This window comes from Ambystoma mexicanum, chromosome 3q (genome assembly GCF_040938575.1).
Source record: "Ambystoma mexicanum isolate Mex_15411 chromosome 3q, UKY_AmexF1_1, whole genome shotgun sequence".
NCBI lineage: Eukaryota > Metazoa > Chordata > Amphibia > Caudata > Ambystomatidae > Ambystoma > Ambystoma mexicanum.
The window spans coordinates 585,753,802-585,780,305 of record NC_090926.1 but is presented as its reverse complement, the minus strand read 5'-3'; the positions used below and the strand labels follow the sequence as shown (position 1 = coordinate 585,780,305).

General features: G+C 44.5%; 1 protein-coding gene across 2 annotated transcripts in view; it reads left to right on the top strand.

Moving 5' to 3' along the window:
- The window catches only part of SEPTIN3 (septin 3), a 133,205-nt gene that overhangs the window by 46,557 nt on the left and 60,144 nt on the right, over nucleotides 1-26,504 (top strand). For both annotated transcript variants that reach the window (XM_069654393.1, XM_069654392.1), the window contains exons 5-6: nucleotides 18,709-18,846; nucleotides 19,453-19,570. In XM_069654393.1, the coding sequence (XP_069510494.1) occupies nucleotides 18,709-18,846; nucleotides 19,453-19,570 (256 nt within the window). The remainder of the gene's footprint in view (nucleotides 1-18,708; nucleotides 18,847-19,452; nucleotides 19,571-26,504) is intronic.

The following is a 26,504-nucleotide window of genomic DNA, read 5'->3' as shown; positions in this document are numbered from 1 at the left end:
AGCATACAATGGTTTCACTAGCTCTGCAAAAATAGACAAGTATTATCTGCCATATATTAGAAGACCTAAAATAGCCTGCAATTGTCTGAGTGTTATGCAGTTGTATTTTTGCACATTTGTCGAGGAAATCCACTGGAAGCCTCTGCCCTATTTGGGAGTGTAAAATCTCACTGTGTGCTATTTTAGATTTATTGAAGTTAAACAAATACTCTTTGGCAGCCAAGGTCAAATGATTAAATCTCTTGCTGCAAGTGTTCATGTAAGCCCTCATGAGTGGCATAGATATCATCTACATATTGCCAGCTGTTAGGAATATCTGTGAACACAAAATGACTTCTCTAAACGACAAAGCTATGTATTTCTGGTTTTCCTCACTTAGAGGTTGTATGAAATATCCATGACCTAGATCAAGGTTTTTTTGTTGCATCTTGACTAAAACAACTGAGCCATGCTGATTTTTGACTGCCTCTGTCCTAGAATGTGCATTTAAAGTTCTATGATGTGATTCTAAACAACAGGTACCATCATGCTTAAAAACAGGTAACAAAGGAGTTTTATATGGACTTATAATTACCCATTGGTTCATTAATTGATCCAATATTTTTTTTAATGTTTTATTTTATTTACAGTGGGGTCTAGTCAATTTAAATGACTTTTAACACTATCCATTTCCATCAAACATACACTATTTTACACAAGGGTCATTATAATCAAGGAGCAGAATTCTTTTAATGTTCATTTACAACCTCCATAAATTAAGGAAACAAAGAAAAAAGGAAGAGCTAAGAAAAATACAAGAAAAAAATAAAACCTTTTCAGTCTCAGTAAAATAGATTGTAGTTAGTACTTTCCTCATGTTACAACCCTTTAAAATCCACAGGTATTTATGAACCTAGGTTAGTTTTCATCCCATTTAACGATGATTTTATCTGTAGCCAACATTTGGTGAAGGTGTAGATGAGAATGCAATCTTTTCCCTCCATTAGCTTTGACCATAGCAATTCCGAGGATCTAAATGTAAGTTCATTTGGCCCATAAGTAAGCCAATAATCAGCACTCAGGGGGAATAGATCATTACAGCTGGTAATTAGAGGTTTGTAAGTTTCAATATATGGTAGGAAACCCATTGTACAGGTGCACAATTTTTCCAGATCATGCTCATATGACTTCCCTAGTTTCTGCTATTGTAAATTTATATTTTAAATTTAATCGCCTCAGAAAATGGCTAGGGAAAGAATTTATTGACGAGTATAATTCTAAGATATGAGGAATGAGCTCTCTACTATGTGTTCTAGTGGCAATGTCTATCATATTCTGTTCTCTGTCCACACTCTAAAGTATGTTATTACCCTAGTTTTGTAAAGAGAGAAAGTCACAAAGAGCGGCTCAATAGCTTTATACTATCATCATTCATGTCCCTCTTTAACTATCTTATCTTTGGTGTGCGAGAGGGTGTATCTCTGCAGTGTCTCGTGATCTCTATATATCAGATCCAATGGTGAGTTATATTCTGCATTAATCATTTTTCAATGCATAGTAATGTGTTTGTTTTTTATGAGCGACTGTATGGAGCAGATGCCAAATACAATTCGTAAATAGCTCACTGAAAGATATTTGGGGTTTAAGGTTTCGAGTTTAGTCAATAATTAAATGCAGTTAAGCCCCCGGATTTCTGCTCCATATAACATCAATGGGATGATTGTAACCTTGTAGTAGGGATTAGTGCTGCAAGAGTACATCCACAATTGCTAAAAAAGAAGGGTTTTATATCCCCCATATGACCTAAAATATGGTTTGTATGTGTGCCATTGTTTGTGGCATAATGGGATATTGTCTTTGCGGTGGGAGAGGTGTAAAAACAGGGATTACATGTGCTGGGCATTCCAGATCATGTCCTACATGGATTTAAACAGATGCACAGATCCCAGTGCTGCCCATTCTTTTGCATATTTTTGCAGACTTCACTTGGAAAAACAGGTGTCACAACTTCTTCACCTCCAGGTGCTTGTCTCATATATAGTGGTGGCCAATACTGGAGTGCCAAAAGCCCTTTGTATTGGGTTTGTAAATTGGGCCAAAACAGTGCTTGCATTTCTTTGGAATTTTCACCTTCAAGCTCAATAGTTACAAAATACACTTCATTATCTGCCAACGTTTGTCCTGTGGGTGTAGGTATTTCTGCATTTTTGCGCACATCAGGGTGCTCCAATAATGCCTTGTGACTGGACTCAAATATGGAAATGTCAGACCCAGAATCTAATAGGACTTCTATACAGTCAGTGTGATGCTTTGTCTTGGTAATGATTTCATGAGTGCGCAGGCTCTGCATGGTGAACTTGACTTCCTGTCAACTTTCACAGCGTTCCCCTCGTTAAGCTACAGGGATCCGTCAGTGCACTGTTCACTTCTACCCTTGCAGTTGGTCCTCTATCCATGGCCACCACCCAACTTAAGACGTTAGCTCCAAACACCATTTTGTCCAAACCCTTCATCATGAATGGCCACACTCTATCAAGGTTTCCTCTGTGTCTATCGCTATCAGGCATGCATCTAAATCTGATAAAATGATTAAGCATATGGGGGACTGTTCCTGAGTCAAGTTAAGCATTGATGAGTGAGGTGATGAGAAGAGTCAACATGGGCAAGCCTAGGTTGGTAACCTTGGCACTGCAACTGTCTGTGGGGGAGGAGGTTTGTTTATCTGCTGTCTGGATATTAGTGACATCGGGCTTCAGGTCGGGACAAATGGTGGGGGACTCTGTGACACTTTAGGGGATGCTCCCCTTATGATGCAAGGCTCTTGGGTTTCTTTGTCAATGTCACACCTTATTAAGAGCCAATGATTGCTATGTTGGAGACAGAGTGTCCATTTTAACCTTGAAGTAGATTTAATACCGCCAAACAGCCAAGGTGTAGAAGCAACACCAATTCCTCGTAGATCCTGTAGTGCATCTTGATGGGGTTTTCAGATTTGCCCATTTTAGCCTTCTATGGCAGCTTATTTGTCATGAACAAGGCTGCTTATATAGCCGGTAGTAGATGCAATATTTGGTTTAATTCTTGGGGAGTTATGACATGTGCTAATGTATTTCCTAGTTGCTTTTCTGTTTGAGGTGTCTCACAGCCCCAGTGTACCACGAACTGCAATTGCTTTGGCATATATCCTCATCTACATTTTAAATATACCATCTGGTCAAGGATGGCAGCCATTTCTCTTTCAATAAATTCCTGCAAGTTGTAACCTGTATGAAAAGAGTAAATGGGGGCAATGTTTCCAAGGAGATGCTGGATATAAGGTTCAGAGCAGAGGGTCATGCCCAAGTCTTTGCTTTGGATCTATACCCCATTCTCTTTCATTTGGAATTTTCTGATGGGTCAATCGGGTCTGTGAAATGAGGTTGCCTATGAGCACAGGCGGCAAGAAGAAGTTGTATTCCCGTGTGTGGAAACGTGGACCAAGTTTACATTAAAGAGACTACATCTCCCTTGAGTCTCTGCAAGCCTTGACCTGCCCCTCTGCTCTCTTCAGCCTTACTTTACGGCTGGTGCTCGCGCACCCATGCGCGCACCAAGTGGGACAAGTGGCTTGGCTGTTTGGCTGGAAGTGCTGCCTACGAGCGCCGTCGGCAAGAAGAAGTTGTATTGCCGTGTGTGGAAACGTGGACCAAGTTGACATTAAAGAGACTACATCTCCTTTGAGTCTCTGCGAGCCCTGACCCGCCCCTCCGCTCTCTGCAGCCTTACTTTACGGCTGGTGCTCGCGCACCTGCCCGCACACCAAGTGGGACAAGTGGCTTGGCTGTTTGGCTGGGAGTGCTGTATTGCCGTGTGTGGAAACGTGGACCAAGTTTTCATTAAAGAGACTACATGTAAATATACTGATACGGGTTCTTCGTGACTTTGGACTCTCAAACATTGGACGCTTAGACTTAGGACTGTCCTTTTCCTCACTCACCTCCATCTGTTTTTCAGCTCCCTTTAGTCTCTCTGAGCCCTGACCCACCCCTCCGCTCTCTGCAGCCTTACTTTACGACAGGTGCTCGCGCACCCACGCGCACACCAAGTGGGACAAGTGGCTTGGCTGTTTGGGTGTTCGGATGGGTGGGTGAGGTGCGTGTGCTCATAACAGTGTTTAGGATGTGGTCATTTCTTGATACTTGAGGTTTATCAAATCACTTTGGATTGTGCTTTATATTTGCCGAAAAGGTGTGTGTGTATATCGCTGTGTGTGTGCCTTTACGCTTTGAACTTAGCGGGTCTCGGCACACTGCTCAGTTGAGCAACTGGGAACTTAATTGTTTACATTTCTTGTGCTGTTGAGGATTTTTCTTCTCTGTTGCCATTCAGGAGGTAATTATAACGCAATTGATAGGTTGTAGCCTCTGATTAATATGGTGTCACAACGGTTTGCCAAATAAAACGCTAACTGACGCTCCATCTGACGCCACTCCAGGCGAGGAAGCATTGAGCCAGCCTCAAGGGGCTCAGTGCCCCACCGTAGGTGTGGTGGAAGTGGAGTCGAGTGGAACACCTGATATCGCTGAAGACATATACCCTTGCAAAACACCTGTAAAAGGTAAAATGATGTCCATGGCTGATGAGGATGTAATTCTTGGTGCACCTCGAGGTGTTTCGTCCAGTGACAAGTCGGCGCATAATGTCCCAATTAACGATAATTCGTTACTTGGTTTTGCAGGGGATGTGTCTGGTATTCCTCCAACTGACACATCGCTTGTAGCGCCAGTGGTTCTGGCCGAATTAAGCCGTCATGCTCGATTGTCAGTTGGTCCTTCAACTCCTGCAGCGTGCTCGAATGGTGTTCGAGAGCAAGTGCATTTTCATGCTGCAGTGGCTGCTAATTTAAAACAATTGTTGTCTAAAAGAGACGCTGATTTGGGACCCCTACTGAATAATAATAAAATCAAGGTGAGTTCCCCATCTTTTGAACCAACCATGAACCCCAGGGAGATAATTGACTCTCAGTCACCAGTTCTAACATTTGATCCGTACAAGTTTAAAACGTCTGGTGATCAAAGACGCTCTCCAAATTCCTCTTTACCACTTTACCCACTAGAAGACACCCTCATTGATCTTAATCATCAAGAACTTCAAAATGTTCCTGTTCTGACAAAGATCTTAAATTTACTTGATGAAGGGCATGAATATACACATACTGATATTAATAAGATGAGCTTATTAACAACCGACATCTCAAACAGATTAAGCAGAATAGAAGGTTTTATGCTTGCCCAGGAGAAATGCCATACCTTTTGGGCCCCCAAGTTGGTGAAGGACCATATTAGCCCACAAAAGACCCAATATGCCCCGTCTGTTTCTACTCTTGAACAGTGCACACAAATTTGTCCATTAATAAGGGGCCTCGAACCCCTAGTAAAATATTTTGCTGAAACTGTCCATCAGCAAAACCCTATCACTGACACAAGAAATCTGGCCACGTTACCTGATTATATGGAAGTTGCCAAGCTTCAGCATGATCGCATTTTGGTGTTAGAAAATATTCTTCTCAGAGCAAATCTAGTAACAATGGATGCAGTGATGGGGGTACAGGATATATCCATTCCTCCAAACACGGAAGTGGAGAAAGTTTCTCCTGATAGCCCCTCAGCATTAACTGACCTAATTGATCTCAATACGGCTGTGGTTAACGCCTCTGAAAATCAGATAGACAAACAGGATGTTCAGCAGAGTGAGCCGCAGAATACCTTTTTTATGTCACGTAAAGCTAGAAAAATGCATGCAAGGGCCCAAGAACGACGCTATCAGGCTAGCCTGCTCACCACAAATTCCACTAACCTTACCTCATCAAAGCCTAAATCTAAGAAATTACCTAACATAAAAATCAAAGACCATAACACTGCAATCAAAAAGATTGCTAACATTTCCTCTGATGACTTGATCATTGCCTTGAACCAGCTAAATGCTGAAAGTCAAGTACATCTGACTTTAAACAAGGGAAATCAAATCAGTAATGCCTTAATGTCATCTCAGGACCATGCAAATGTTAAATCAAAAAATTTGCCGGTGAAATTAGAGGGGGTAGAGAACGAGGGCATAGTAGTGGGGCCTTTATCTCACAAGACCACCACTCCCCTGCTAATACAGTCTCCACTACAAAGATCTTTTGAAAAAATAGATAAGAAAATGACTACAATGTCGTCTCAAACTATGCTTCTATCCAATAGTATTGAAAATGTGGTCCATCCAAGTGCACCGGTCAGTAATCCTAGTGCCACTGGCAACGCTTGCATGCCGAGTGGTGCGTCTAAGACATCAGGTCCTGAAGTTAGACAGGGTAATGAGATTTTGACAGAGTCGGAGCATGTGGCTATATGTGAACAGACTTTGGCGAGCTCACTTCCTTCAATTCCTAAGCTGTGTGGCAAGGACCCAACTTTGGACGCGAAACTGCTTCAGAAGATCCCACCTGAGAAAGCTGAGGAGATCTCCTCGGAAATGAAACTGGTGATGGGTTGGGAGATTAATACTGTAATGACTGAAAAAACAAATCTAAATCGCTCAGCCCCGAGCCCTGATGAAAGTGTTTCACTTAATCACTGCTTTGTGTAATTTGATTTCTGATGATCTGCAAATTACACACTCCCATTATTGGCACTCTAATATGGGATTACCAAAATGAACTTGAAATGTTGGGTTATCATTTATTTGCTTTTCACTCAATGGAAGCAGCTACAACCTTTATTGATTTCCAGCTTCCCATGATAACACCAGTGAAAAATGCTATGGGAATAGATCACCAAATAGTCGCACTTAACGAAAAAATAAGGATACAATCTGATTCGGTTGCTCAGATTTTATCGGGGCTTGCATGGTTGGAACCACTAATGAAATCTCTTGCTAAGGATACTCCTCAGACTGAAAAGTCATAAAACAGTTTGCTTTTAAATTCTTGGAATTGTTGTGGTTTCAAGAATCTGTATTCTTGGTTCTCTACATTGCCCTATGATGACCATCCTGCTATACTGCTATTGCAATAAACTATGGCAATGAGATATATCCAACTTGATGGATATACTGCTTTTTGTATGCGTGCTGAAAGATTAATGGCCGGATATACTGCTTTTTGTATGCGTGCTGAAAGATTAATGGCCGGGAGGCCACGAGGTAGCTTGGCAATACTTGTAAAAAAGGAATTTCAAATGAACTTGCAATTGGTTTATGCCTCGCCTGAGATTCTGGCAATCATGGTCTCATTTATTTCCGAGGCAATTGACTCTTTTTTGGTGGTATCTCTGTATTGGAACCCAGGTGCTTTGTGCTTGGATGTTCTAATTCAGAATCTAAATCCATTACTGATCGAGGTTTTCATCAAGAACCCGAATGCTGAAATCATTATTGGTGGAGATTTTAACTCAACCCTAGTTGTGAACACCGCCCCCCATGATGTTATCAGACAGGTTCATACTCTCTGTTATCTCACGAGAGAGGTCTGCTCTGGTTGAAGTTTTTGAAAGCATGGGATATTCAAATAATTCCTTTTTCACCAGAGGTAACACCCATGACGTGGTCTCGTGGGGACATTACTTCGTGCATTGATTATATTGCTTTATCAGGTGCATTGGCAGGGCATTCTACCGCATGTGTTATAAATCACTTGAATAGTAGTGACCATGGGATTCTAAAATGTTTCTTTGTTCTCCGAACTCGGAGTTATGAATCTGTTTGATCATTGGTCCTACCAGAATTAGATAGACATATGCTATCATTAAGATGGTCTCCTGCCTTGTGTAGGAAATTAACATACTTGGTGAATCGTGATGTTTTGATCTCTAATGAGAATCTAGAGTCAGATATCGAATGCAGTGCTTTTGATGCATGGAATGAGGTTATGATTTGCAAACACTTGTTTTCGCTAGCTATCCAGCAAAAGCAGGGCCAACCTACGTATAACTCTCGTACCTTTAGCAGCGCTATTGCAAGAGCCAAACAACAAAAAAAGCAGCAATTCGTAAAGTGCAGTCAACGCGACTAACTTTGCTGATTGTCAAAAGGCAAAAGATCGAAACGTAGCAAGGTATAAAAATGACCTTAAATATTTTAAGACAGTTACCAAAAAAAATAAATATATGATTACCCTTTTAAACACAAAAAACCTGTGAGATCTGGGCCCTTTTGAGAGATCCATCTGGGAAAAGCCCTGTTACATTTCAGTCAATGGCCAGATCTGGATGGACTTCTTTAAATCAAAATATGCATTGCCCCTAAGATTCAATTCTATTGTGACACAATATTTGCTTACATCTATGCCTGTGTCCTGCCTGTGGGTGATCGAGGACATAGTTGCAGTTGTCAAGAAATTGACATTTTTAAAGGCGACCGGGTTTGATGGCATTCCGCCATGTGTTCTTAAGGATGACTCGAAATTTTGGGCTGGCTTTTTGAAGGGTCGATTTGATTACATCTTTCGTTCAAAGATGATTCCCACCTCATGGGCTACAGCCATCATCATCCCTCTCCATAAAAAAGGTCTGATTGACAACCCGGCCAATTTTAGACCTATCACCTTACTGGATGTGGCCGCGAAAGTTTTTACGTCCTTGGTTCTTAAGGATCTGAATCAATTTATGTCATCTAGACAAACTCTTTCGCGATTCCAAACTGGCTTTAGGAAGTCAATGGGAACCCAGTTAAATACCACTATCTTATCACATATTTTCCATATTTTCCAGGCAATCTGAAAACTGACCCATTTTTATGGCTTTACTTGATCTATCATCCACCTTTGAAAGTGTCATTAAGGAAATACTTTGGAAAAAAATGCAACGGTTTCAGATTCCCATCCATATCATAGCCATGATTGCACTCCTACATAACAAGACACACTATAGAGTGCGAATTGATTTTACTGGATTACTAACTGATCTGATCCAAACATATATAGGTGTTAAACAGGGGCGCAATCTAGCTGCTATTCTATTTAATTTGTACCTAGCGGATATCGATACTCTTTGGACATACACTCAGAATTCTCCAGTCAAACTAGGTGGCTTGCGAATAAATTGGCTTGCTTTTGCCGACTACGTGATTTTACTAGATCGTACTCCGTTTGGCTTACAAAAAAAATGGTTTCACTTTGCTGGATTTTGCGAACAACACAATCTTATCCCTAATCCTGAAAAGTCTAACATTGTGGTATTTACGAACAAAAGAAAACTTGGTTCATATAAATAGACCTTGAACAGTGTCGCTATTCCACGCTCCTTGGGTATGACATATCTTGCATACTCCTTGACCAACACTAACTCTATAATGAAATGGCAAATGTCTATCTCCATCAAAATTCTTCCTCTGACAGGTCAGATGAAGATCATACTACATAAGCTTTGTAGGTTCTCCTTGCTACTGTTAATAGAATTCTACCCTTTGAAGGTTGAAGCGGTCATTTTATATGGCCTTGATCTTTGTCTATTACCGATTGGCGGTCCTTAATATTATTCAAGGTAGGATTTGGAAGGAAGTTTTGCAGCTGCCAAAATCACTTCCTAATGCAATCCTCATACAAAAACTTGGCCTAACCTCATTGGCCTCAAGGCTGGTATGGAGGAGAATGGCTAACTTGCCAATAATGTTGAAGCCTCCACAGAATTCTTTATTTGAAGATCTTGCAGCGATGATATCCAGTGGCAAACCGAAATATTTGACACTATTTTTCAACCAATTGAAAGAGTCCCTGGATGCAATTGCAATGTTTCTTGGTGATCTGGTAACTTGTCCCCAGATTGTGAAAAAAAATCTACCAAAGGTATTGGGCAATAACCTGTGATTTGATAGGTATTTATAAGTCTTATGTCGAATATGCCAAATTTAGACATAAGCAAAAGCCATATATTACATATATTATACAGGTACCATGCTATAAGGTTCGCATAATGCTAATGCGATTTAGATTGAACCTTTTTCCAACTAAAGAACGCATGATGAATTGGTGTAACAAAAATGGTGATATAAATGACTTGAAATGTAGATTCTGCAATGTTGACAGTGAACATGAAACACTAAAGCATCTGCTAATTCATTGTGCTTTTTTTGAAAAATCAAGATCCAATTGTCTTGGCTCATATGATAAACACAATTCTGTTTTTTTGATTGACACCTTGTGGTATCAATGTATGCGTGGACATAAAACATCTATTACTTTGGCGCTATTGAACCTTTTGAAAATCATTGAAAACCATCTGGAGTCATGAGATGAATTGATTAATACAGACATTTTTTGCATCTTAATGTAATGATGTAATTTTGTTGCTTATGTTGAACAGATGTCGTGAGAGTAACATTGACATCAAATATGTGAATATCTTGGACGCTTTCGTGGAAAACCTTGTGTTATTGTGTTATACTAGTGCAAATCTTCACATAGGATTGTATTTTAGGTTTGAGAGACCTTAAGTGAATCAGGTGTAAATGATAATGTCGTTCATGTGTCATTGTACTGTTTTGCTTTTTATTCCTTGTTATTTGTAAATTTTCCATTTTTTTATTTTTAATTACTGTAGTGTATAGTTTCAATCTTAACTGTATTGTATGTTGTCCTGTTTATTAACTATGTTGCAAAGGTGCGTGCATCAAAAACAAAAATAAAAAACAATTAAAAAAAGGAGGTTGATACCATGAAGTGAGAAGGGCGGGGGTTAGAGAGAAAATGTTGTGGCCTGCTCATTAATTGTGTAAATTCTAGATCGTATATATCATCAACTACTCATTGGATGTTTATCTTTGAAGGGGCAATCCCCCAATGCATTTAAGTCATTCAGAAGAAACACTAATTTCGATAAGAATAGTAGATGTTGAGCATGGTTTGTGAGGTAACTCAGAAAGGACAAGGGGCCTCATTACAACTCAGGCGGTAAGGGTTTTACGGCGGCGTAAACAGCGCCGACCCTTACCGCCTGAGTACGAGGTCCCTTAGCGCCATGGAGGTTTTAACACCTGCTTTTAGCAGGTGTTAAAATCCATGGCGCTAAGGGACCATGGAGTTAATTACGCCACCGTAATTTACGGTGGCGTAATTAACGCCTTCCCCACTCCCATTATGCCCTATGGGGCAAAATGGGAATGGGGAAGGGTAAATGGGAAAATGGGGATTTACCGCCCGCCAAGGTTGGAATGGGGCGGTAAATCCGCCAACCACCATGGCGTAAACGTAGTTTACGCCATGGTGGTAAAGTCACGGCCCAGGCGGTAACTTACCGCCTGGGTCGTAATGAGGCCCAAGCACTTTTTTAGGGAACAAAGGCAGCAATGGATGTAGATGGTACACAAACAAACAGACGAGGGAGGAGTTAGGCCTGATCTATCTTTCTTCATCAAGGCATCATCTATTAGAAGGGATATTAGGTAAGAGACCTGCTTAGATTCAAGGGAACTGAGTTATTACAATTTGTCGAGAATGTTATGTTCATTGGTAGAGTCAGAGTGCTCTGCACTGCTAGTTGTGTACTATTAAGGGTGTTTCTTAGGACATAGAGTCACCTAGACGAGTGCCAAGGTGGATTCCCTCTCTTTAAAGAGGTGCTGTTAGCCCACCACATCTGTGGGGGCAGACTTAAATGCTAAAAGGGGTACCTTGAATTAGGTATGTTGATTCTTTCACAATAGTGATTTATTATAAAAATGGACTTCCTCCAGGAGGGAAATTTGTTCATTTTGGGTTTTCCATCCCAAAGACGGAATGTTTGGGGATAATTTCAGAAACATAATTCTGCATCTTTTGAGGTATGGCATACATCAAACATTGATCTTTAGTGGCTTCCTTCCAGAATGGGAAGATACTTGCATACCTCCCTCTCACTTGGGAGCTAGCTCAGTTATTGTGATTTTGTTTGCCTTGGTGTAGATTCACTCTGCCCACTTAATGGGCAGCAGCCTCTGCACATCTTCCTCTGCCTATCTGATCCATTAGGTAGGTAAAGGATGGATCCATTCTGGAGTTTGACCCCATGAAAGTCTCAGCTCCTGACCGGCCAACACCAGTGAGTCTCCATGCCATACTTTCCTTTTTTGAACCATGTGTGGGATGGGTACAAATTACACAACTGGTCTTCCCATCAACAACTAGGATCCCATGCATACTCAATAACATAAGACAACCAATGATTAGGCAGTTGAGGCAATCATTTACATTTCCCTCTGCATTGTTTCCCCATATCCTCTGGCTGCTGTTGGTTTGTGAAAGTACCTCAGCTCTATACTGGCTGCCTACCTGAAAGCGTCTAGCTCCTTCTTCATGTCCCTCCTCACTTCCTGTGAGGGGTCTTGAGCATATCATTGTTGTTAGGCATGAAAGGTGGATTTGTGGTGCCCCAATTCCCTCCATATGCTTTTCAGGACTCCACATTCAGTTGAGATAGCTATCCCGCTCATGACCACGTTTGTGTCGCAATACAGTGCCACATGCTCTTGCAAATTTACCCTAAAGGTGAGATCTTGCATCGCAGCAGGTTTAAACCGCCAGTTTGGGTGCGCCCTGTTGCGCTCCGACAACTGCAAGTTCAGCATAATGGGGGAATGGTCCCAATAGTTGCATGGAAGGATAGAACATCCCACAACCCTAGTGAGAAGTGTCCCAGTGATCAGCCATATATCTATACGCAAATGTATATCGTGCACTGAAGATTAATAGGTGTACTCCCTGCAGATGTCATTCAATGTGCGCCATACATTATGTAGCCCCAGATCTGCATTATGCAGAAGTATGGTTCGAACAGCATTCGAAAGGGCCCTGGATGACGTTGATGTGTGGTCTAACTCCAGGTTAGGTGTGGTATTAAAATCCCCCCCACAACTCACTGAGGCCAGCGGGTATTGTGTGCAAAATATGTCTCCGTAGAACGAGAGGTGAGGTTGTCCTGTTCCAGGACTTCAAGTTTAAAGCCCCTCAGCGGTTGCCACCCATAGTTTTATTGTTTTAGTCTGTGCATTGCTTTTACTTTTTACTGCATTACATGTGTATGGTTGTTGACTACAATTGACAGTTTAATTGCTATTGTTGGCCTTGAAGCGAGGCTGACATAAAGTGTCTCTTGCTAATTGTACATCTTTGATCCTTGAGGATCTTAACGTGGCTACTAGTTGTACTCTGGCAGCCTTCTCCCAGATGTCTACATCTGTGGCTGAGAGTTTGGCCCCATGTAAACCTTGTCTGATAAGGATCTTTCGGTCGGAGCCATGGTTTACCGCTCAGCTCAAAACCCTAAAACTTCACCAGAGACAGGCTGAAAGGACATGGAGGTATGCCCATTTATCAGAGCATTGTCTTCTCTATCGGCGTGCCACGCTTGATTACCAAAAAGCTATTAGGGTGGGAAAACAAAGCTACTTTAGTAGTATAATTGAACAGGCTATCAGCCAGCCAAGAGCTCTTTTTGCAGTTATTCAACCTCTCGCCGTACAGGCTATGCCCCAGCCTGGTATCCCCAACTCGCAGGAAATGTGTGACTCTGTCACTCTGTTTTTCAATGAGAAGATAGCATTGAAGAAGGTATTGTTACATCTTGCCCTTCTTCGTTGCATAATCACTCTTCTTCGTCTGGTGCTATCCCTGCTGCGTAATTGGCACTGCATTGGTCTTCATTTCCAGTGTTTTCAGAGGAGGAAGTACTGGTTGCGCTCAATAGCCTCAAATCTGCTTCCCCTCAGGATTTGGTTCCACTATCTGTACTTAAAGATATCTCCGGTGATATTGTGGTATGACTTACTAAGGCTGTCAATGACTCCTTTACTTCCGGGATCATTCCTGACAACTTGAAACACGCTCTTATCATTCCTCTGTTGAAAAAGCCTAGCCTTGATCTGGCAGTGCTGTCTAATTTCCGTCCTATCTCCGTAATCCCTTGTTTGATGAAGTTGTTGGAATCTCTGGTGTCCCCCCCCTTCTCAGTACATTTTTGGAATTGTCTAATTTCTTGGATCCATTTCAATCTCGGTTCGCCCTGGTAGGGGTATGGAGTCGGTCCTGGTCTCTGTTGTAGACAACTTAACTCATCTGGTTGACAAGGGTGGGGTGGGAGCTCTGACTTTGTTAGACTTATCAGCTGCTTTTGATACCATGGACCATCCCACCCTGATCTCTCGCCATGCCACCACTGGTATCTCTGGCCAAGTACTGCTATGGTTCTCCTCTTTCCTGACAGGTCATTCTCAGTCTGTTCCTCTTCCACCATTTTATTCTCGGGTGTTCTCTCTCTTGTGTGGTGTTCACCAGGGTCCTTCTCTGTCTCCCGCTTTGTTTAATTTATATAGCCAACATCTTCTGGCTATAATCCATGCTTTCGGTCTGTTATGTTATTCCTAAGCCGATGACACCCAAATCATTGTGCGGCTGGATCTTACTAAATCTGAATCCGCAGACCAATTGAAAAAATGTCTGTTAGCCATTGGTGAGTGGCTGGCGAGAAATTGGCTTAAGCTCAATGGTGGGAAAACAGAGGTGTTGGTAGTGGGTACGACCACTCCCTCCTTGTTTTGGACCCCAGAGTTCTGGCTGGAGAGTCTTTGCTCTTTTCCTCAGCTGGTCTCCTCGGTGAAAGACTTAGGCGTGAAAATTTCAATCTCTCTTTCTATGGCTGACCAGGTCTCTCTTGTATGCCAAAAAGCTCATTTTAAGTTACAGACTCTTCGGAAGGTCCTGCCATGTATTCCTGCTAAGTTACATGTCCTTGTTGTTTCTTCCTTAGTCATCAGCAACATTGACTATTGTAATGCCCTCTACCTGGATCTCCCTAAGCATCTGATGCAGCGTCTCTAGCTGCTGCAAAATTCGACTGCTAGAGCCGTTCTTCGCCTCCCCTGGGGCATTCACATGACTCTGCTATTGAGGCATCTTCATTGGCTCCCAGTGGAGAAACGTATTAGGTTCAAGACATTGTGCATAGTACACAAGGCCTTCTATGGTTTAGGAGCCGAATTCCTTCAGAAGAAGTTTGGGCTGTACATACCTGCCAGGTCATTGTGCTCACAGGATCTGAAGATCATACAGCCCCCGAGGGTCAGGCTTGCCCGCATGGGTGGGCACGCTGTCTCGGTGGCAGCTGCTAAGGCCTGGAACCAGCTTCCTCTCCCTCTGCGCAGCATTGAATCGCATCTATTGTTCAGTTGAGCGCTTAAGATTTTTATGTTTTAGCTTCCTGTGGACTTGACAGATCTCCCTCTAGCTTTAGCGCCAAGATGCCTTTGGGCTTATGTTGCACTCTACACGTTTCCTTAAAATAAGATAAGATAAGGTAATAATCCAGGTCATCTAAATTAGGGCCATACACATTGAGCAAAAGTGCCTCCCAACCACGCAATATACTGTGCACCGCCACAAATCGTCCATTCTCGTCCACCTTAGAATGTAAACATACAAACGGAATGGAGTGGTGTATCAGTATCATGGCCCCTCTGACATGAGACAAATAATTTGTGTAAACTCTAATAGCATCACACCCTCCAGCGGCTCTGCCCACGTACCAAACATGTGAGTTTCTTGTAAAAAGAGAACATTCGCCTTCAGCCTGTCAGCATAAGCTATTATCTTGTGCGCCTTGACTCGGCACCCCAACCCTCTGACATTCCAGCTAAGTAAATTAATTACTTCCATCTTTGCCATCTAACTTTCATTGTTTCGTTATGAGCTGTGGACCAGACACACCGTCCACCCATGTCTAACCAATCTGTTACCAAGTGCATTTTGCTACCCCATCCCCCAACACCTAAACCGCAACTCCCCTTCCTCACCCTTATAGCTCCCCAAACTCTGGCCATGCAATCCCCACCCCCAATACCAACTGTGAACAACACCAATGCATTTGCATGGTGGTGCAACTGTTACCTTGCAATGTGGGGTTATCGATGTGCACTTGGTAATCCAAGCGCAAGGATACATATAAACTTATCTAGGCACTCCAAAACCATAGATGCTATCAACACATCTCCACAGGATCTACTGCTCTCAACTAGTCCCTGATCATCCCCTTATGTAGAGTCCACTGCCCGTTTGGATGGCCACGGGATCTGTGCCTCATCAAACGCCACAGCTTCGTCAGGCACCGTAAAAAAGACGTATTGTTGTGGTGAATTCTTAGTTGGGTCAGGTACAGCATAACATAGGCCACATTATGTTGTCTGAGCAACTTCTTTACACCCATAAAAGTCAGCCTTTCTTGTAGTACCGCCACCGTATAATCCGGGTATATCTGCACTGTGTTAGAACCTAGTTTTAACTCTTTCTTTTCACATGCTGCCCGAAGTATCAAGCCTCTGTCTCAGTAATTCATGATGCGAGCAATTATCGGTCGAGGATAATCCGCTGGTTTTGGCTTTGTAGTCACCGCCCTGTGAGCTCTTTTAACCATAAAATGTGGGGACCATCCAGGGTTATCCAACAATTCCCGCAGCAGGTTCTCCACCACAACCTCCACGTTGCCTCTGAGGGTGTCCTCAGGCACCCCGATGATACAGATATTGTTCCTGCGATGATACAGATATCGTTCCTGCGAGATCTCGATTCTATGTCCCTGTACTTTGCTTTTACTTGTCGCATGTCGTGGGTCAGTGTCGAAACTGGCGCCTGCAGTCTTGCTACGGTGTCCTCTGTGTGGCTTATGCATTGTTCGGCATCGGCTATGCGCTGCGTTTCCTTCTCCATTTGTGCACGGATAGTAATGACATCTAACTTTTTATTCATTGAGGCAAATCCCTGCTGCATCGTTTCCAACATCTGGTGCAGGTCAACCGGGGTCGTTGGCTGGGGGTCCTCAGAACGGTCCGCCACGATTGGAGAGTCACCAGCGGCTGTGGGAGCTTTCACAGTGGGTTTATCAAAGCGGTCCATGGCACAGTCCTTCTTGGCACCTGAGCCTTTCGGCCCCCCACTGCCAATATCAGCCAGCACCCTCACTCCATTCTGCTGGTGTCAATCACATTGTCCTGTAGCAAGGGTAGCACAGTAGGGTCTCACTCCTACCTTTTGTTAAGTACACTGCCCCGCCAAAGCACTCCAGACACTCCCCACCTAAGGACCCCACAGTGAACCCATATATACAGTCAGGCTTGCAAATATGGGAGACTGTGTTAGTGGGGCCAATGACTGCTCCTGCAAGTGGTGCGCACTCTGTCCAAAATGGCAGCTGAAGGCTATAGCCCCAGGGCCTGCCCACACTTTCCCAGTAGGCTGTGTCTCCTCACCATCTCTCCCAGCACCGTAATACTAGGGCTGAGCAGGCCTCACCTGGTGTCCTTGATCCAGTGGGCCCATCGCCGGAGCCCCACCAGCTTGCCTCTTCACAGTTACTGAAGTGGCGTGCTCGACCGCCGGCACACCGCTCCTTGTGTCCGCCTTCTGTCTCCCTCCCTTGCAGGCATCACAAGCTCCAATCTCTGTGGCACAGGGCTGCCGTCGTCCTCCACCGACACCTCAAAAGCTGCACTGTCTGCTGGCCAGTCGACCCTCATGGATTTGGCAAACCGTATTTAGTGATGGCCAGGGATATTTATAAAACTAAGTCCACTCTGCGCTGAGTTTATATGTGGTTTTCCATCTTGGGTTGCCGCACAACAGCGCCCCTTTTCATAGAATTTCAAAGGTTTTTATTGGGACAACTTAACCATAAAGTCCCTTTAACAATGTTTTTTCACATGTATATATATATATATATATATATATATGCATATATATATATATATATATATATATATATATATATACATATATATATGTGGGCTAGTTGCTCCATGCAGTACTTTTTATTTTCTCTAACATCCCATGCGATCCTAATCCATGAAAAAAGTTATTTTAAATACCACATGTTTTTACTTACTGTTACTGCCATACTCATAAGCAGGATATAATGTTAAAAAGAGGTTTTAAATGTAATTTCATTTATGGGGCTACATATTTGCTAAAACATAAAATCTATGCCAGCTGGAGCAATTTACCTAGCTGCCACTTCTAATTCTACTATCTACACACAGATGTATAAACAGTGGTAGTTAGGGTACCAGAAACCAAACTTTAAAGTGTTACAGGAGGCTTTGAAAGACCGTCTATAGCTGTAGTTCCATTTCTCGCCACAAGAGACCATAGTCTGACACACTTCCGCTGGGGGTGGCGCAGTGAGATGCTCTGTAGAAGCACTGCTTCTTCATAGCCTTATAGTGCATGCCATACTTAATGCTGTGCCCATACCTAGCTCCCATTGTCCACCCTCGATCAGGGCTACTGGTGCAAGTCGTGATGCCACCTCAGGTGAACGGCCATTTTGGCACACCCCTTCCTTAGGGTCAGACTGGATACTCTGCTGGTGGTGTCAGAGGCAGGGAGCGATATTGGCAAGGGCCATGCTTCCACTATTGTTTCTAAGTCGTTTGACATAGTTTGGTAGTTTACTGATTGCATGCCCCTTTCCTTCTCCCCCCCTCTTCTCTCATTCCCTCCTGTCATGCCCTTGCACTAGTAGAAATTCCTCAGGTGTAGTATGCTAGTTATTTTTTGTTAGATCATTCATTAACTTCAAGGCCTAAGAATGACAACTGTATTCCTGTGTTCCCTTCCTGCCTTGAAGCTCTTTGAAGCACTTCACTTGTGTATACACGCTTTACAAATAAACAATTACAATGTGCATTATTCTATCCTTCACTGTCTCTTGCATGCTCCTTAGTACTGACTTTTTTCCTTTTACCTCCCCCTAGCTGGGAACCCATTGAAAAATTCATCAATGAGCAATATGAAAAATTTCTCAAAGAAGAAGTGAACATTGCCCGAAAGAAACGGATTCCGGACACTCGAGTGCACTGCTGCCTGTACTTCATATCACCCACCGGACACTCGTATGTATGGCCCATTGCTGCCAACACATGTCACCCGACACCTATCACACCACTGCCCCTGCTACTATGGCCACACAGGGCATCGTTGACCTGTGCCACTCTTGCCACCACTACATATATAACTCCAGACACCATACACCTATCCCACTGCTATCACCACTATCCATATCACACTGTAGCACCAAACACTTACAGCTCTCCTCTCCCGATAAGTCTTATCAGGCAGAACACCAAATGCCTATCCAACCATTGTCATTATAATCCCATCACACAGGGCACTATATACCTTCCCCCCACTGCCACCTTGCCCATATCGGCATAACAAATGACCTACCCTGCCAGAGCCACCATTATAAATATCCCTATCATATAGGACTCCCACCCTACCACTATAACCACGAGACATATGGCAAAAAGTACTATATATAAAAGCCAACACAACCCCTGGCATTTTCCCTACAATTATTAAATGTATCCCACTAAATAAAGCTCTCATATTTGGTGACTGAAAACAAACCATCTTGAAAAAGAGTGACAAAGTAGGAAGAATGGAGTGTTTGCAAGACGTGAGGGTTTCTTCAAAACTTTTCTTGTCTACACGTGCAGGCTGCGGCCCCTGGACATGGAGTTCATGAAGCACCTGAGCAAGGTGGTCAACATTATCCCGGTCATCGCCAAGGCGGACACCATGACCATGGAGGAGAAGATCGAATTCAAGCAGCGGGTACGGAATGCACTTGGGTTATTATGGGGGAACATCTCAATCCAAAACGATGTAAAGATCTTACATTAAAGAAATGTTCCAAGTTTAGATTGCTTTTTCCCCCCAATTATATATGTATTTATTTATTTTGTACATTTTTGTAGGAGCGCACAAAACCCATGGGCATCTAGGCGCTGCTTACAACGGATGGTGGGGAGGGAGGTACCAGGTACAGGTGGAAACAAGCTACGTGAAGGTCATCTATTAGTAAAACAGCAAAGTTTTGAGGTGTTTCCTGACGACAGGGTACAGAGGGTTGTTTCATAGCTAAGGAGGTACTTTGTTCCAGAGCACTGGGACATGGGCAAGGAAGCTGGCGCCCCCTGCTCTTTTCCTGTTGTAGCGAGGAGTGAGGAGGCAGTATTTGTAGGCGGACCTGGTTGGTTTGGAAGACAAGTGTTTTTTGATGGTGTCCGTGAGGTATTGGGGGGGTCTCATTGGCAATGCATTTGAAGGCGATAGAGAGTGTCTTCAATTTAATTCTGTCCATAACTGGGAGCCAATGGACTGATTTTCTGGCTTCTCAGATATGGGAATGCCTTTCAATGTCTAGTGCTGCCTGTAGATCATTGTTTTGGGTGGTTTGGAGTTTGTGTAGATTTGTTTCTGAAGTTCTACATAATAAGGAATTGCAATAGTCCAATTTGGATCCCATGAGGGCTTCTGCAATTTCTAGACAATTATGTTTTAAAAGGAATGGCTTGCTAGAGTTGATTAGTTTGATTGCGTATCCTGAGGAGGCGGAAACGTGGTTGACCTGGCGGGTCATGGTTAGAGAGGAGTCGAGGAAGCCGCCAAGGATTTTGACAGACGTCGCTACTGGGATTTTGTGGCCATCAATGGTGAGGGTATTATAATTCTGGTGTAATTTGGCCCATCAAAATGCTGGGACAACGATGAGGAGCTCAGTTTTATCAACATTGTGACAAAGGCTATGAGCTGCCATTCAGGCATGGATGGTTTCGTAGATGGCACTGATGCGAAGTGTGTTTGTGGGGTAGTCTCCAGAGAGGGGTATGAGGATTTGTGTATCATCTGCGTAGTTGGTATATGAGATACCAAGGGCATATAGGTGGTCAAAGAGGGGTTTGGTATACACGTTGTACAGTGTGGGCGATACACAAGGGCCTTGGGGGATGCCACAGATGTAGGAGTGGGGAGGGCAGTGGCCTCACCTGCGAAGACACAGGTTGATCTGTTGGCTAGGAAGGATGCAATCCATTTGGTGGCATCTGGTGAGAAGTGTGCAGAGGTAGACAGAGCATTGTATAGGATGTTGTGATCGACAAGGTCAAAGGCCGCAGTAGTAAGTAGTAAGAGAAGTGAGAGGGAGCCCTGGTCAATGACTACATCAAGTTGGTTTTTGAGGTCTAAGAGGGCCGTTTCAGTGCCATGTTTGGGGCGGAAGCCTGATTGTCTGGAGCCTAGGACATAATGTGTTTCTAAGAAGGATTGGATTTGCAAATAGGCAACTCTGCTCATAATTTTGAGCAAAAACAGGACTGTGGTAATTGGACAGTAGTTAGTAGGGGTAGCTGGGTCAAGGGATGTTTTTATTAGAAGTGGAGAGAGACCCAGGATTCTGTAAGTGAGCTTAGGACAGTACAGGAGGCAAAGGAGGTGTTAATGATTGTGGTAATAAGGGGGAGTAGGGGTTCTGTGCACTCTTTGACTAAGCGGACTGGGCAGGTGTCACCCTTGCAGCGGGAAGGCTTGAGGCCTTTGATGATGTTGGCAAGGGTGGTTGTATCCACTGGTTGGAAGTGAAAGGTTGGGATGCTAGGCGCAGCACTGGGTATGTGGAGGCTGTGCGTGGGTTGACGGGCCTGTGGAAGGATGGCTTGTTGTTTGAGTTTTATTTTATCTTGGAGTTTGACGAATTTGGTCATGAGTGTGTTTTAGATACAGTTGAACCAGGTGTCATCCTTGAGGATGGAGGTGGGCGAGGACATGGGGGTTTTTAGTTATTTGAGGATGGAGAAGAGCTCACAGGAGCTGCAGGAGGCCTTGGAGATTCTGTAATTGTAGGATGCAGCTGTGGAGGCTATAATGACTTGTTTGTATTGAAGTGATGTGGTGGAGAGGCGGGTTTTGTTGCGTGTGGTTGGTTCTTTGCGCCACTAAGCTTCCACTGCTCTTTTAGAGGGTCTAGCGGAGCGGATGTCAGGGGTGAACCAAGTTAAGGTGTGCTGTGTTCTTGGCTTTTGTAGCTTTGAGGGGAGCTAGGAGGCTGATGTTAAGATGGATTTCTGAACTCTGTCCTGGTGGGCAGAGGTTCAGAAGGCCAGCCTAGTTTCTTGGAACAGGGTAACCTTCTGGACAAGCCAGACCAATCAAAGTAGTATTGGCGGCGGTCAAGGCTAGGTCTCTGGAGGGGTGAGGGTGATCGAAAGCCCACAATGAGCACAGACAGTAAACAGCACTACAATATACTTTCAGTCAGGTGTATATATCAAAAATACATATACATTTATTAATGGCCTTTTAAGTAAAACACACAATAGAATCGAAACAGTAGTAACCAAACTAACACAATCCTAACCAGCAAACATATATACAATAACAGTTGACCTAAAGGAATATTACACAGCAGAGCACCACAACCTGCAAAGAAAGGGGCCACACATGCGAATATCATTTAGGTAGACCTTCACAGTTTAATCCCTAACAAAGAGGCAGTCCAGTCCCTAAAATGAGTGGAGCATTGAGCTCAAAAGTACTTTCGGTGCTGATGCAAGCGATTGGGTGGTAGAATTAAAACAGGATTTCTTCAAGGGGCTGTAGCAACTCAGGAAGGGGTTAAGGCAGTGAAGAATAAGTTCCCACTATTCGAGAAGGGTCTCCCCAAGAGGGCAGGACAGGATCCAAGCATTGGGAATATCCTCATAGTGCAGGCTACCTCGTCAAAGAAGAGTGGCCCTCAGGGGACACTTGTGCGTAAAAATGGATGGATGCGCCAGGGGCCACCGGTAAGGGTTGCAAGTACTCAATGACCCTCGGGGCACTACGGACCTAGCTTCGGCAGTCAAGTCCACTTCGGTCGCAGGTCCAAATCCTATAGTTGCACTGCTCTGTGGCTTTCAGGGGCATTTTCTCTGCTCCTGGTGAAGGGATCAGGCCAGTTCCACTGCAGCGAGTCTGAGGGCAAAGGGGGGCACAGCAGCAAGGCACCCACGAAGTTCATCACCACAGCTGGGTGACACGGTGACCGCGTATGCTCAGGTTCAGGCATACTCTCCTATTTCAAGTCCTAGGAATGCTAGGTGTATGAAACTCGGCGGGAGAGTGCCTTATACCCAGAGTTTACAGTCTTCAAAGTGTCAAATCAAGACGGCGGCAGTTTCAGGGCAAAGTTCCTGGATGAGCTGGTCAGTTCACTTCTGAGCAGGCTCGTTTGTAGGCTAAGTTGGAGGTGCCGAGAATAGTTGGTCCTACTATTCCAATGTGTCAAAGCGCCCTTGCAGGCCTTCTAGGTTCGATCCGAAACAGGTGGTCCGATGGGACAACAGCAGGCTCAGGGTACCTTCCAGCAGGTCACCAGCGGTTCCACGGCTCTGCTTCTTCGGTTCAGGATACTTGGCTCCATTACTAAGTTTGGTGAGAACTCAGAGGATCGACCTGGAATGGGTGTAAAATGCCTTCTCTTATTCAAAATCTCCTACGTGCCAAAACAAAGAGAAACCAATGAGAGATCTGCTCACATACAGCCATCCCAGACGTGGACCAATCACGGACCACAGTGGTCCCAGTCATCCCAGCACACCAGACATCCTGGCACCTAGGATGTGTATTTGAACTAGACAGTTCCAGCCCACATCTTGGAGGCACACACACAGGGCATGCAGAAGCCTGCGAAAGCTTTGGTTTGCGCGGGGGACTGTATGACCAAATAAAGAATTTCCTGAGTCTGGAAAAAGAAAAGGGACAAGATGACCAAAGGCCAGAACAAAGGACCTCATGGCATGGCCATTTTAGGCGCTGGCCACTGTCCTGGGCCAAACACGGTAAACTCAGTATGGACCATTGAAAAGAGTTAAAAATACACAAAAAGTAACAGCTGCCACCAGCTCTGTCCAAGGCACACTTGTACATTCACAAAAAATCCTTTGAGGATGTCTAGGGCCTTAATAATGAAAAAAAGACCCCAGCGCACTGTACTGGAAGGTACATTGTGCACTGATAAAATGCTGCTAAGAACTAGCAACAAAGTGAAAGACTAAGGGAAACAAAGTCTCCCAGTACTGACTGTCTTAAGGGTATGTCAGTTTCCCATAAAAAAATGAGCAAAAGCCCAGCGGATTACAGCAGAAGGCTGGGCTCCACTGGCAAAAGTCGGGCTAGGGTGGTCAGACAACAGCAAAAAGTTGTGGGGTACACAACTGGAGGGAAAGTTACACATAAATGGAAATCTTTCCTATTAGTTGATCGTTGTGCCTAACAGAGCATTGTAGTGCTCCACTAGGGTAGAGGTATCCGACGTGGGTTGGACATGCTGGTCGAGGAGGGGGGGTGAGGCGGTCACAAGTGAGGTTTCAAGAACAGTTGGACAGAATATTGGCAAGGTTTGGGCGGTGGTGGAAGGGTGGAGATAGAGAAGGTGATAGTGTGGTAATCGGACCAGGGGTGGGGGCAAGGGCCGGAGTATTGATATTGCTGTTGTGGTCCACAACCCAGTCAAGGGTGCAGCCATGGGTATGGGTGGGCTGAGAGATGTGTTGGATGCAGCCTAATTGAATCCCAGATTGAAGTCCCCTAGGAGTAGGAGTTTAGAGGAGATGAGCTGGGTGAGGTCATCCTCGAATGGACAAGATTGGGCCCAGAGGCCGGTAGAGGAGGTGGATGGTGGTTGAGGCAGAATGTGAGCAGGTGAGTTTGGCAGAGAGGAGTTCACATTTGGAGGGGGCGATTGAGTTACTGGCACGCCGAGGGAGAGAGTTCTTAAAGATAAGAGCAACTCCTCCCCCTTTTTTGAGTGGTCTGTCGCTTTGCAGCATAGCGTAGCCTGTGGGGATAGCTATAGACAGGATGGGGCCGGAAGATGGGGTATGCCATGTTTCGGTGAGTACTAGGATGTCCAGGTTATGGTCCGCAATGAGGCCAAAGATTTTGTGCGCATGAGCTGGTAGGGATCTAGTGTTGAGGAGGGCACATCAGATGTGGGTGGGTGATGGGGTTGGAGGGGTGGTCTGAGATAAATTGAGAGGGAGGTATCTAGGGCTGGTGCGTAGGTTGCGAAAGTGGTTACGCCTGTCGGTGTTGGGAAGGCTGTTGATGTGGGAAGGGTGGTAGGAGTGGGATGCTAGGAGGGCCATCCTCTCACTCTGGGTTTGTGGGCGAGTTGTCATGTGGGGTGTACTCGTGGGCTGGTGCTGGGGGCATGTAGTGGCACGTGTGGCATATTCCATTGAGGATGTTAGCTCATCGGTGACTGAAATGGTGAGGGCAAGAGGTGGGGCCATGGGCTGCATGGAGGGGAGAGGGCGTGAATGGGTCGAGAGACTTGCAGGGGATGGACTGTGTGGGTGGTAGGGCGGTGGAGAATGCATGCCTCTCCAGATATGATAGGGTGGTATGCCGTGGGGCATGGTAATGGATATTGACTGTTGCAGAAACCTTCATGGGGTAGGCAGTGGGCATGGCGTGGGTGTTACGATTTCCTGGTGGGTTAAGGGGTGACTTCTGTCCTATGTTGAGATGGTCTTGCAGTGTGGGTAGGGAGGGAGTGACTGGTGGCAGTGGTTTTCTGGGCCGGTTAGAGGTACTGTTATTAGCGGATAGTAATGATGTGCGTCGATCGTTGAGATGATCACGCAGTGCAGGGAGGAACGGAGTGACTGGTGGCTGTGGTAAGCTGGTTGGATGCGGTATATGTGGCTTTGTAGAACATTGAGGGAGCCAGGCGGCAATGACGCTAGGCTGCTGCGGTCGGAGAACCACAATGGGTACAGGAACTGGTGCTGCTGTGCACAATGGTCTGATGGCGGGGTGGAGGCTATGGGTTAGGGTGGATGTTCTTGCGATAGGTGCATGCGCTTGGGCTCAATACATTATGCGTTGTAAGGGTGGGAGTAAGGGGGTGGGTATGGCCAAGGAAGTAATGGCATGAGACAGGTGCGGACAGTGTGCAAACAAATAATTAGCCGTTACGTACAAAAGCTGTAGTACGAATGGCTCACCTGTGAGGATTGGGCGTGCTTTGGAGGTGGCAGCGATTCCCCTCCTCCAGCTGAGAACGGCAGAGAAACCATCAGCTGGCCTTCAATTAGTGCCTTCAATGTATGTACATATGTTAAAAAAGATGAAGGAGTCCATTTGAAATTAAATGGAAATTGCATGCAGGGAAACGCTACTTACTGTTGGTCCCACTGCATGCATTTGTCATCATCATTTGCAAGGTGGTGTGTAACTGCGAAGAGTAAAACCAGGCAAAATTGCTCTTTCTCATCACTTTTACACCCAATTTTCAAAAGGAACAAACACTGCCCGCAAACTTTGCATTGCAGGTGGCGTTTATTAATAGATTCCTATGGAATCCACCTGCTCTTTAACAGGTGCAAATGTGAGGCTGATTCCCTAAGAATCCATTGGTTTCACACCTGCATTAATATCGTATGCAGGTGTAAAACCTGGTGCCCTTCCAAGACGATAGGGGAAAGCAAAGCGGAGATGCAGGCTCTGCTTTGTGCCCCTTCTACACCTTAGAGGGGGACATAAATGGGACAGAGGATTACATAGAGGTGTAAAAGCATTACATTTTACCATTTACGCCTCCATTTAATGCAACGCCTCATAGAAACTGACCCCATAAGCATTTTCTCCCAGTGTAGACTGTTAGAACAGTAGTGCAGTCTGTAGTGATTACTCGTGCAAATGGAGGGAATGACTTGTGGATGGG